A 14,059-nucleotide genomic window follows, 5' to 3' on the forward strand; every position below is an offset into this window, starting at 1 on the left:
CTGTCCATCACCAACTCCTCAGTCATAAAAAGAATGAAACAGTGCCATTCACAGCAACATAGGTGAATCTGGGGGTTCTCATACTGAGTGAAGTAAGTCAGATGGAGAAAGACAAATATCATACCATATCACTTATATGTGGAATCTAAAATAAATGAACATATTTACAAAACAAAATGGACTCAGAGAAAACAAACTTTAGGTTACCAAAGGGATGGAAGGGCAGATAAATCAGGAGTTTGGGGTTAAAATATGCCACTACTGTATACAAAGTAGGTAAACAACAGATACCTACTGGACAGCACAGAGAACGATACTCAGCATCGTGTAATAACCAATAATGGAAAAGAGTCTGAAAATATATGTGCGTGTGTGTGTATAACTGAATCACTTTGCTGGACCCTTGAAACTAATATAACATTATAAATTAACTACACTTCAATTTAAAAAAAAAAAAAAACAGAGATATAGAAAGCAACACTAAAGCCAAAAACAAAAAAAGAAAAGACCTGGACAGAGAATAACACTTTATATTTTGAATTAAAGAAACCATCTCATCTTTAGAAATCATATAAGCGCAACGATTTCCCCCATTTTTTGTGTGTATCAAGATACTAATACTTACAACAACATATCTGCAAAATTTACTCCACTTTACCTCACTACTAACATGTGTGGTATTATACAAAACCTATAGATTAATACAGGACTACATGTGCACACCAATTCAGAACCCACACACAGTACTACATGTTGCTGCTAAGTCTCTTCAGTCGTGTCCGACTCTGTGCAACCCCTTAGACGGAAGCCCACCAGACTCCCCCGTCTCTGGGATTCTCCAGGCAAGAACACTGGAGTGGGTTGCCATTTCCTTCTCCAACTACATGTGTACACCTATATTAATTACCACTAATGCTGACAGCTTTCTGTAATTCTCATTTTGCTACAGAGTCATGTTTTAAGATATATCTTTTGAGGTACTCTTAAGAAGTTCACAGTAATCTGCACCTTAATTTCATGGCATGCAAGTAATGGACTTATTTTTAACTTTCATACATGTCTGTTTACATATCTGTCACTTTCATTTATGCAACTTGAGACTGTATGTAGAAAAAAACAGTTATAATAAGACATTTCAAATATACAATCTTTGTTCTACACTATAAGCTTTGGAAAATTAGAGTAATCCTGACACATGAAGCAATTCAAATAAAATCATAACAAAAGCTTGAGACAACTGAAAAAGAAAATGTCTATCAGATAGTATAAATGTTCACTTTAGAAGAAAAATCTCAAGACCTCTCTAGTAGACAGAAAGGGTGGAGCTGGTACGGAGTCAGAAATTAAGGTTATCATAATTACAGTCCGGTATTTCCAGTGTACAGGGTCATTCTACATCAGAAGGCAAAAAAGCCTTTACCTTCAAGAAACCTTCATGAATTGTTGTTTTAGTCGCTCAGTCATGTCCAAATCTCTTGAGACTCCACAGAACATAGTCCCCCAGGCTCCTCTGTCCACAGGATTTCCCAGGCAAGAATACTGGAGTGGGTTGCTATTTCCTGCTCCAGGGGATATTTCTGACCCAGGTCTCATCCACTGCAGGTGGATTCTCTACCACTGAGCCACCAGGGAATATGTTCCTTTATAAACCCTGTCAGATGCCAGGCATAATCATTTTCCACTTTCCCATACCTTAACTGGGACATATACACGGTGTTCGAAATTCAGTTGTTTTTAAATAATGGTTTCCTCTCTCTCCTTCACCTCCCTCTTTTTTGTTTTACAAAGAATAGCTCTATTGTATGTATAGCTTGTTACAATTATACCACTCTGGATTCCTTTGGCAATGCCATCATCAAGCTTTGAAGTATCAGGAATAGTGCTGGAAACGCAATCGGTTTCCTCACTGGCACAACTATATACACCAATGAAGGTTTCTCAAACTGCAGTTCACAACTGGTTAGTAGGTCATGAAAATTTGGTGAGTCATGACTAGCAACTTTTCAAAGAACTAAAAAAGAACAGAAAATAGAAAAATACCAGAGAACATTACATGTAGTTCATTTCATGAAACTTCTGTTTTGGAGTCTCATCATCAATATTAAAAAAATAATAATAATAGTAATATATGATGGGCTGAAGTGACAGTAACTCTAATTCTACACAGACTTTTTTGAAACTAGAAAAACTAAATTCTAAGCACTTTCCCCCGGTACAACCAAACAAGAAGTGCTCAATTTAAACCCATTATCTTTAAAGCTTTACTAGTACACATTTCTGGAATGAGCATTGAAATTTTCTTGGATTATTTCAGGAAAACAAGTTTCAAAACTAGCTGTGTTTAACATACATGTACCTTTTTCTTTACATACTAACAAATTCTTCAGTGCCAATATATGCTATATCTCAGCCCCTTAAAGAACAATGCATAAATTAATCATTGCCGAGAGTGGACTAAAAGACTGAGTTTATCTCCTGTCTTAATGCACAACTGAAGTTTGCTCATCAAGAACTGCTCCTGAAGCTGTCATACTCCTCTCTAGAAAGGAAGAGCCAATTGATTGTTCCCATCTATAGGACCTAAATCCATTCTAATGGAATTGGAGCCACCCCAAATTAACCAAGAAAAGCCAAAGGGAGGACAAATATGCTTTGGAGCCAAGTCGTTAATGTAAAGAGACACTGTTTGCTGAATTATTTTCCCACTGAACTACTTGAACATCTCCTCCACTTGCCTGCCACTGAAGCTGGAAGCTTTCACCAGTTTAAATCAAAGAACTCTTATCTTGAGAGTATATATGCTTCAGCAGTTTACTCTTTTCTCATTATCCTTCCAAAATTTTCACTATTTCAATTCAACTTGTCCTCTAAGTATAACCTTAATCAATGAATTTTAAACTTTAAATAATTATCAATCCTATAACCCATCAGGAACCAGGCTTATCTGGTAAAGGATTTCTCTCTGACAATGATTTTCTATCCGCTCTTTGACAAGTACTGTATATAACTATCTACCCTCCAGCAACCAGAGTTCTCATGCTCCCCACCCATCACAGAGATCCACCTTTCCTTCTATGAATGTTCTACCCGGAGAATAGCCCACATTTGGTCACTTCCCTTTCGACCTATCAAAACTTACCTATTCTATGGTCATTTTTCTGTCATCTAGTAGTTTCTCTAAACAGAAATAGGATAAACTCAATCTATCAAAATACTGACAAGTAACAACCACTTAGTGGACTTCCCTTCCCAGCGGTTGTTCAGTCGCTCTGTCGTATCCGAATCGTTGCAACCCCATGGGCTGCAGCACACCAGGCTTCCCTGTCCATCACATTCTCCCAGAGCTCACTCAGACTCACGTCCTTGAGTCGGTGATACATACCTTCCCAGAGGGACTTCATTTTAACAAGGACATCTGAAGACCTCTGTGATGAGGTATTAAGGAAATCTGGGGAATCTAAAAGCCATTCTGATCCTCAAATTAGGCAAAAGATGTGGTCAGCCTTATGACTATGTTAACACAGACCTTGCTGAGGAAAGTAAACCAATACTGCGAAGGTAAGAGGGGCCTTCCAGATCATTGAGGCACCAGCTTCTCAGACCTGGTTGTACGCTGGAATCTCCAGCTCCCTCAGGAGAAGAATGATACCCAAAGAAGCAACTTTCAAAGTCAGTGACAAAGCTGGGCCTAATATCAAGGCCTGATGCTATGTCAGATATACATATAAACTAAAAGTTTAAAGACATGTATGGGAATGACAAACATGTACAGGAATGACAAACACCCAATTCACAACAGTGACAACCCTCGAAGGGATAGGAAAGGAATGCAAATGAGAAGAGATACACTTCAGTTCAGTTCAGTTGTTCAGTCGTGTCCGACTCTTTGCAACCCCATGAATCACAGCACGCCAGGCCTCCCTGTCCATCACCAACTCCCGGAGTTCACTCAAACTCATGTCCATCGAGTCGGTGATGCCATCCAGCCATTTCATTCTCGGTCGTCCCCTTCTCCTCCCGCCCCCAACCTTTCCCAGCGTCAGAGTCTTTTCCAGTGAGTCAACTCGTCGTATGAGGTGGCCAAAGTATTGCAGTTTCAGCTTTAGCATCAGTCCTTCCAATGAACACCCAGGATCGATCTCCCTTAGAATGGACTGGTTGGATCTCCTTGCGGTACAAGGGACTCTCAAGAGTCTTCTCCAACACCACAGTTCAAAAGCATCAATTCTTCGGCAATCAGCTTTCTTCACAGTCCAACTCTCACATCCATACATGACCACGGGAAAAACCATAGCCTTGACTAGACGGACCTTTGCTGGCAAAGTAATGTCTCTGCTTTTTAATATATTATCAAGGTTGATCATAACTTTCCTTCCAAGGAGTAAGCGTCTTTTAATTTCATGGCTGCTAGGGAGCTTCAATTATATTGGGAATATTTTATTTCTAAAGCTGAGTGGTGATATGTAAGCATTTACTAAACTCATCCCCATTATCTTTTGGATGTCTAAAACTTTGTAATTAAAAAAAAGAACAATCTTAAGATTGATACTCAAATGAATATCATTATAGGAATAAAAAGAAACAATTTAGGCAAGAAAGCACTCAAGTCAGATACTTTAGGCTTTGAATAAAACATAGATTACTAGTAAAAAAAATAATAAAATAACACAAACTTTTCTAAGGGAAAATCATGAACAAAGGCAAACCTGGGAGTACCCACAGTCTATAACCTAAACAAAGAACAATAGAAGGAAAGATTCAGCTTGCAGAAATAACATAAGGCTGGGGGTTAAGGTTGAGACCAAGCGATGAAACTCTTGGATAGCAGTCAACAAGTGTGCCCCAATCCCCCCCCAAAAAGGAGGAGCATGACTGAAGTGATGTTTTAGTAATAAAAAATATCAGAACAGAAGCTGTGTGCAGGATGAACTAACGCAGTGTTCTACAGATCATCAGAGTATTCCATACAAAATCAAAAGGCGAATAGAGGGAGGGGAGGCACTGAGAACCAAGTCCTAGGGCTCTGCCTCTACTCCAAAGAGAGCTCTCCTGCTGCTAAAGTGTTTTGATAATCACTGAACCACAATGCCCAACTGGAAGGCACTGCTATAAATCAACTGTGAGGGTCTTAAAACCCTGGAATGGGGTAGTACTGGGAATGAAAGGGGTGGACACAGACTTTCTGATGGAAAATCTGATAGGATGTAGTGACAAACTAAATAAGATGATGAAAGAAATGGATCCACATGAAGAAACCAAAAATACTAACTGAGAAGCAGCTACTGGTCATATAGACTTGATCACCAGCAACACATTTGTGACCGTGTTAATAATGTCTGAATCCTACGGAGGAGCTACTCACAGCAGAAGAGCGAAGTGGAATTCTTATAGAGATTAAAAGGAGAACAAGCAAAGGAGACGAGAAGATTACAGAAAGAGATGATCGTGGAATGCTAAGACAGCAAGCAGAGTTTCAGTTTCAAAAAGAGGCATCACTGGCCACAATGAGTGGGGACACAACCCTTGCAGCCCAACATTATTGAACATATTACGAAGCACCGTGCTAAGCGTTCTACTGGCACCTCCTTCACCCGACCAAGTTATTTAACCTTTCCAAGTTTCATTTAATAAGGAAAATATAGACAACTTGCTTGGAAAATCCTATGGACAGAGGAGCCTGGTAGGCTGCAGTCCATGGGGTCGCTAAGAGTCGGACACGACTGAGCGACTTTACTTTCGGTTTTCACTTTCGTGCATTGGAGAAGGCAATGGCAACCCACTCCAGTGTTCTTGCCTGGAGAATCCCAGGGATGGGGGAGCCTGGTGGGCTGCAGTCTATGGGGTCGCACAGAGTCGGACACGACTGAAGTGACTTAGCAGCAGCAGCATTACTGAACATATTATGAAGCACTGTACTGTAAGTACTCTACATATGACCTCATTTACTTCAAAACACATTTTACAGATGAGGAAATTAAATTCAGAAGTAGCACAGTAAGTAGTAGAGCCAGGATTCCTATTCCTTGAGACAACCAAGTAAAAGAACGTATATACAAAATTCTTGGCAAATAGTTAAGATCTCAAAAAAAATGGTAGCTTCATTATTAGAGGGTAATCATTAAGAGGTGCAACACAAAAATTCACTGTCAGTTAGCTCTGTCATAGCCCTGCATGTGGTGAACCCTCTTATAAAACAGGATTAATGTGTATAATCCAACCTACTCAATGGGGCTGCTTTAAGGATTAAACAATAGGATGGAAAAGAAAACGCTATGAAAAAAACCTTTAAGAGATATTCAAACATATGGGATTTGTCACATATCTTTTGCTCTTTAGAAATGCCTTCCTGGATGAACATGACTCTCTGAAGAGAGCTAAAAATAAGTCTCTTAAACGTGCAACCAAACACTTTGAAAAGTGTAAGTCACCACCGGATGGTGGTACACGCCACCACCCCTCCCCCAACCCCTGCGGGTTCTCTAATGTCCCTGCAAGGGCAGGGGTTCGCTCTTACATCTACAGTGAAACTCTCATAACCTGGCGAAGAGCTCATCAACAGAGTTTCCCCTTCAATTCAGAGTCATTCAGCTTGGCCTTACTGTAGGATCTCAGAAGTACCCTTTACAGTCCTTCCAAAACAAAACGGGGGGAAAACTGGTTCCAGTTTTTGTTACAGTATTAAAACTGAGTGCCAAATCAATATTAGAATTCGGATATTTTAAAATGCCAGAGAAGAATTTATCAAGGGCTCCAACAGCAGGTCTCTTTTGGAAACTCCGCAACAACCCCCCTTTTTCACCTGAACAGATGGTTCCCAGGCTTCAAGGCTCACATGTCTAGTCACACAATTCACAACAGCTCATGAAGTTCCTACCTTTGCAATTATTGCATATTCTTGAATATACCGCCTTTCATCTAAAGATCTCTAGCTATCAAAACTCTTTACTCTTCACAACAGCACTATAATCTGGGAGAAAGATTGGTACCCTTCTTTTACAAATTAGAAACGAAAGATCGAAATGCTTTATCCAACATCAATCAACTGATTCCACTTATGGGGGGAAATACACATTACGAATTTGTATCAATGGACAGCCTTGATTTAGCTTTTCAAGACCATTTCAAATTCCAGTTCAAAAGTATCTACTGTGTACTGCTACCTTTCCAATATACCAGAGAATATTAACGAACAGTAAATACCAAAGCATCACTATTTTTACATGTTAAAAGAAAAACAAACCTATACATACACACACACACACCCCCATATGGGGGAGGGGTTCTAATTTAAGACTCCTACTGTCCTGCATCCATAAATACTTTTGAACTTGCGGAGTAAGGGGCGAGGAACACCTGTTAGTGCAGCATTTGCACAGTTAAGTTTTACACACTGTCTATTAATATTTAATTCCTTGAACTGTAAATAAACAACCCGCTTTCTCAAAAAAAAAAAAAGGTGGCGGGTGGGCAACATTCTGGAAAATATTTGACAAGAAAGCCCAGATGACTATATGAAGCCCAGTAATTTCCTAGTTTCACGTCTCCCAGATGCTGAGCCTGACACGAAGGAGAACCGCGCCCGCCCCCGGAGTCCGGCCGCGGGACGCCCCGCGCTGCCCACCGACTCTCCCCGCGCGCGCCAGGCCCGGCGGGCCGCGGGGCACGCGAGGCGCGGCCTCCCCTCCGGCCCCGCCTCACCCGCCGACACGCGCGGCCCGGCGCTAGGACCCGCCCTGCGACCCCCGGCGCTCCCGGCTCGGGGCCCGCAGTCGCGGAAAGGGGGCCGCGGTCCCGCCCGGCCTAGCCGCCCCCGCCCCGCGGCCGGCGGCGCCGCCTCCCTGTGCTCCGCGCGCCCCGCGTTCGCTTACCTCTTGGGCGCTGGCGGCTGCTCCATGGCGGCCTGGGGCAGAAGGAGGGACCAGGTGGGCGGCGAAGGCTGGAGGCGGGCAGAGGGCCGGGGCACCGGCCGGCCGAGCCCGGAGAGCCACAGCAGGAAACTCCAGGAACTCGGACCAACTTTCCCGTAACTCCGCGGCGGATCCCCCGCCCGCGGGCCGAGCGGGGCTCCTCCCGGACCGCCCCGCCCCTCGGCCGCCGGCCCGGGCCGGGGAAGGGTGGGCGGGGCCGGCCGGGGAAGGGTGGGCGGGGCCGGCCGCGGCCAGTGTGGTGGGCGGGGCCAGGCGCTGGCGCCCCGGGTAGGAGGGCTGGTGGGCGGGGCAGGGGCTCAGGACAGGGCCAGCCCTGGTGCAGGCGTGGGGAGGAAAGAAGCCCGGAGTGGAAGGGCGAGACGCTGAGGCCTAGTCTGGACCCAGAGCCAATCTCGGCTGGCCTGGGGCACGTTCTTTCCCAGTGGCCCGAAGCTGCCGCTCCTCACTCGCCTTCACTGCTTTTGACCCTATCTGATTTGACTCGTTTCTCTGAATTTCCCAAGGATACACTTCCAAACATCTTGAAGCAACCTTTTGAGGTACTGCTAACTGCCAACACTTCCCTCTCTAGATCTCATGATTATTGGTTATGTTTTCCCCCAGCCAGCCCCTGGTCCTCGGGATGCTTATGGATCATGTCTAATTAAAAAGAAAATTAACTGCAGTGAGAGCTCTCATGCACTAGATTCAGTGTGGCCTTGCCGGCTGTTCAGTTAGGTAACCTAGCAAAACTATCACAAATGAGTCCCTAGAAAAGCCCTCCGAACAGTTTATTTCCGTTCCTCTTGCCACCACTTCTCCCATCCTGTCCCCAAGGACCTTACCCCATGGTAACTAGACCTCTTCATGCACCCATATTGCGTGTGTAACATTTAACCCTAAAGTTATCTATAGATAACTTTTCTTATGACCATACACAGCTGCTGTGTATGTCATTTGCTTGTTTTGTCAGAAGTTGTCAAGATGTAGAGTCACAGAGTTTTTTAAAGTTTAGAGCAGGGAATGTTGTGAACGTTAATTCAAATCACACTTGTCTATTAACAGGTTAGGATCTTTTTGCGTTATTTTCAGTTTTGCTATGTAATAAACTTACATGATTTCTTTTCAAACCATTAGGCTCTCCCCCTAAACTTAGTTATTTTAAATGCATTAAGATCATTTGCTGTTGAAACTGAAAGTCAAAACTTGTGAACAAAAGAGATTACTACAGAATGTATACTTATTTGCATTTATTGGAGAGCCACAGACTAACAGTTCAGAAGTAACAAGACAATCGTTAAGATGTCAAAACTAGGAAGAGCCTTTGAAATTACCTCATTCCATCCCTCACTCACATCCTCATCCCCAACACTACTAGTCCCTTCAGGCCAGGGGGTGGCAACTGCCCTGCGAGTCTCTGATGCCTCCTCTATTCTCTACATTCCCTAGACCTCAGCCCTCCTCATATAACCCAAATTTCAGTGTACCTTCAGAAGCATTTCCTGTTAGAACCCCAGTTGAGACACCTGTAAAGAAGCTTTGTAGAATGAGGAGGAATTATATCAGAAAACAAATCTCTAAGGTCTCTCCGTAGTTGGAAAAACAGGGGGCTAACAATTATTGTATGACCCCAATGGGATCAGATATTTGGCCTACGTCATCTCATTAAACCCTTAAAACTGCCATGTTAGGTGGTTATTTAGGTGAAGAAACAGGTTCAAATACATGGAGGGAGTTAAACTAGACCAAACAGAAAAACTGCATTCTAAATCATGCCTTTAAAACTCCAAAGCCATGCCTTATCCCACTGTAAGCCAGCTGATAAATATTTACTGAGCTCTTATGGCAGAAAGTAAAGAAGAACTAAAGAGCCACTTGATGAAAGAAAGAGGAGAGTGAAAAAGTTGGCTTAAAGCTCAACATTCAGAAAACTAAGATCATGGCATCTGGTCCCATCACTTCATGGCAAATAGATGGGGAAACCGTGGAAACAGTGGTAGACTTTATTTTGGGGGGCTCCAAAGTCACTGCAGATGGTGAGACGCTTATTCCTTGGAAGAAAAGTTATGACCAATCTAGACAGCATATTAAAAAGCAGAGACATTACTTTGCCAACAAACGTCCATCTAGTCAAGGCTATGGTTTTACCAGTAGTCATGTATGGATGTGAGATTTGGACTATAAAGAAAGTTGAGCAATGAAAAATTGATGCTTTTGAACGGCGGTGTTAGAGAAGACTCTTGAGAGTCCCTTGGACAGCAAGGAGATCCAACCAGTCCATCCTAAAGGAAATCAGTCCTGAATGTTCATTGGAAGGATGTTGAAGCTGACGTTTCATTGATGTTGAAGCTGACACTCTAATACTTTGGCCACCTGATGCAAAGAACTGATTCATTTGAAAAGACCCTGATGCTGGGAAAGATTGAAGGCAGGAGGAGAAGAGGATGACAGAGGATGAGATGGTTGGATGGCATAACCGACTCAATGGACATGAGTTTGAGTAAACTCTGGGAGTTGGTGATGGACAGGGAGGCCTGGCGTGCTGCACCAATAGGGTCGCAAAGAATTGGACACGACTGAGCGACTGAACTGAACTATGTATGCAGGCACTGTTCTCAGTGCTGGGGATACAACAGTGAAGAAAACAGACAAAAATTCTTGCCCTTGTGAGGTTTACATTAGGGAAACACAATAAGACGAGTAACTAATCAATAATGTTGTTGTTGTTCAGTCACTCAGTCATGTCTGACTCTTTGTGACCCCATGGACTGCAGCACAGCAAGCTTCCCTGTCCTTCACCTAGAGCTTACTCAAATTCATGTCCATTGAATTGGTGACGCCGTCCTACCGTCTCATCCTCTGTCGTCCCCTTCTCCTGCCTTCAGTCTTTCACAGCATCAGGGTCTTTTCCAATGAGTCAGCTCTTTGCATCAGGTGACCAAAGTATTGGAGCTTCAGCATCAGTCCTTCCTGTGAATATTCAGGGTTGATTTCCTTTAAGATTGACTGGTTTGATCTCCTTGCATCCAAGGGACTCTCAAGAGTCCTCTCCAGCAACACAATTTGAAAGTGTCAATTCTTCAGTGCTCAGTCTTCTTTTTGAGCACCCACATTCATACATGACTACTGGAAAAACCATGGCTTTGACTATATGGACCTTTGTCAGCAAAATGATTTCTCTGGTTTTCAATATGCTATCTAGATTTGTTATAATTTTCCTTCCAAAGAGCAAGTTTTAAATTTCATGGCTGCAATCATTATCTGCAGTAATTTTGGAGCTCAAGAAAATAAAATCTGTCACTGTTTCCACTGTTTCCCCATCTATTTGCCATGAAGTGATGGGACCAGATGCCATGATCTTAGTTTTCTGAATGTTGAGTTTTAAGCCAGCTTTATTCACTCTTTTCTTCCACCTTCATCAAGAGGCTCTTTAGTTCCTCTTTGTTTTCTGCCATAAGGGTGGTGTCATCTGTCTATCTGAGATTATTGATATTTCTCCCAGCAATCTTGATTCCAGCTTGTGCTTCATCCAGCCCAGCGTTTCTCATGTTGTACTCTGCATATAAGTTAAATAAGCAGGATGGTAATATACAGCTTTGATGTACTCCTTTCCCAATTTTTCACCAGTCCGTTGTTCCATGTCTGATTCTGTTGCTTCTTGACCTGAATACAGGTTTCTTAGGAGGTAAACAAGGTGGTCTGGTATTCCCATCTCTTTAAGAATTTTCCACAGTTTGTTATGATCCACACAGTCAAAGACTTTACCATAGTCAATGAGGCAGAAGTAGATGTTTTTCTGGAATTCTCTTGCTTTTTCTATGACCCAATGGATGTTGGCAATTTGATCTCTGGTTCCTCTGCCTTTTCTAAATCCAGCTTGTACATCCGAAAACTGGTAAGAAAGAAAAATAAAATGGGGAAAGGGAATATGAAGTGGAGGGAAAGCGTGAAATTTAGAAAGAGCAGCCAGGGAAGGCCTTAATGAGAGGGTGACTGAAGAGGAAGTGAGCGGAGAGCTTCGGAGATTGCTGTCGGAGAAGAAGAGTGAGGCCAAGGGAACAACAGTAAGTGCTAAGGCCTAAGGCCAGTGTGCCTGGCATGTTCTTTATTAGTGAATAAAAGGAATTGTTTTTCTCCTGAATTACTCAGAAAAAAAAAAAAGAAAATTGCCTCAAGTCTCTGTTTTGTCTGTGGAAAGTCAGCCTGAAGATTCCAAGAAGGAAAGCATAAAAATCATCATTTAACCTGCAAATATGAGGCAGCAGCGTTCATGAACAGATGAAAGTTGTTGGAAAATTTCAGATTTAGATAAGGATCGCTCAGCTTCACTTAACTGTGAAAGCAGCATAATCTGTTTCTGCTTCCAACTGGAATCAAAATTAAGTATATACTTAAATTATGCTAGTAAACAACTCACCAGAATTCCCAATTAAGTTCTCTAAGAAAGGGATCCCGACGCTTTTGGCATCAGGGACTGGTTTCATGGAAGACGAAATTTTTCCACGGAGTTGGGAGGGAGGGTTTCTGGATGGTTTTCGTAAAGAGCGCGTCACTTAGATCCCTCGCATGCGCAGTTGACAGTAGGGTTCACGCTCCTCTAAGAATCTAGTGCCGCCACTGACCTGCCAGAGCTCAGGCGGGAATGCGAGCCCTGGGGAGTGGCTGTGAACACAGATGAGGCTTGGCTCGCGCACCTGCCACTCACCTGTCGTGCGGCCTGGTTCCTAACAGGCCAGAGGCCTGTATCATGTTGGGACCCCGCTCTAAGAGAAAGGGGAGTGAAAGCCTCAATTTGGAACCCAGTTCCTATGAATAATGAAAGTGCGTTTCTTGTCACTGAATACATACACTGCCATGTTTTACAGATAAAAAAATATTTTTAAGAGGGAGGGGACATACGTATACCTATGACTGATTTATGTTGATGTTTGACAGAAAATTCTGTAAAATAAACAGTGTAAAAACAAAGTTCTGTAAAGCAATTATCCTTCAAATAAAAAATAAATCAATTAAAAAAAATTTTTTTAATTTGTACTTGCCATACTAGTTGCTGCTATTGAATGAAACTACAAGTTTGTATTACTCTTTTTCTCAATTTTATATTTATTTGAAAAATAATACTAATTAACAGCTGTTAAATTCACTGGAAAAGACTCTGATGCTGGGAGGGATTGGGGGCAGTAGGAAAAGGAGACGACAAAGAATGAGATGGCTGGATGGCATCACCGCCTCGATGGACATGAGTTTGAGTGAACTCCGGCAGTTGGTGATGGACAGGGAGGCCTGGCGTGCTGTGATTCATGGGGTCGCAAAGAGCCCGACACGACTGAGTGACTGAACTGAACTGAATTGAACTGAAACTTTCTTACCAAGAAGAGTTTGGGACAAAAAGAAAGCTCCACTCGAATATATTATGTAACTTTTTTATTTGCAAGGAAGTGTTCCAAGAGGCATCTTTACAAAGCACTTTCTCAAGATCTGTTTTCTCTTTTCTAATGTAATGTTATAGTCTGGAACTAGCATGTTGCATTTGAATTCAACCACTATCCTTTTTTATCATAGCAATCAAACTTTTATTTCATTTATTTCACTTATTCCCCAGTATCTTATCCATACTTGTTATATCAAATGTCTAGTGTCTTTTAACTATAAGCAACAACTCAAAATGACTTTTAAAACAAGAAGCCTAGAGACGGTGTTCCTAGGTTTGAGTAATTCTTTGATTTTCTTCTGATTCCTGCCCTACCTTGCACTGCAGGGTCTTCCTCAGGCTATCTCTCCTATCAAATAATGGCCACAGTAGTTCAGGCATCACATGGAACATGATAATGTCCATCAACAGAAAGTTACTTCTTTCTGAATACCACTTTTAAGATGGTGGAAAAGTCTATTTTAAAAACCCTCCGACAGGTTTTCCTTCATATCCTGTTGGCCAGAAGTATGCCATAGAACTATTGTGAGAAATAAATGGTGCCACAAAGACCTGTGTAGGGACTTCCTTGGTGGTCAGTGGCTAAGGCACCACACTCCCAATACAGGGGGCCCAAGTTCAATCCCTGGTCAAGGAACTAGATCCCACATGCTGCAGCTAAGACCCAGTGCAGCCAAATAAATAAATACCTGTGTAAACCAATTGTAACTCACCCCATGGC

The 14,059-nt window shown here is 42.5% G+C and overlaps 1 protein-coding gene across 1 annotated transcript in view; it reads right to left on the bottom strand.

Moving 5' to 3' along the window:
- The window catches only part of STK3 (serine/threonine kinase 3), a 308,548-nt gene extending 300,435 nt beyond the window's left edge, over window positions 1-8,113 (bottom strand). The window contains exon 1 of the mRNA XM_055432459.2: window positions 7,869-8,113. Coding sequence (XP_055288434.1) covers window positions 7,869-7,894 — 26 coding nt within the window. The 5' untranslated portion in view covers window positions 7,895-8,113. The remainder of the gene's footprint in view (window positions 1-7,868) is intronic.
- Between the last annotated feature and the right edge of the window lie 5,946 nt (window positions 8,114-14,059).

Source organism: Moschus berezovskii, chromosome 16 (assembly GCF_049115385.1).
Source record: "Moschus berezovskii isolate FMDL1 chromosome 16, NW_MosBer_1.0, whole genome shotgun sequence".
NCBI classification, from domain to species: Eukaryota; Metazoa; Chordata; class Mammalia; order Artiodactyla; family Moschidae; genus Moschus; species Moschus berezovskii.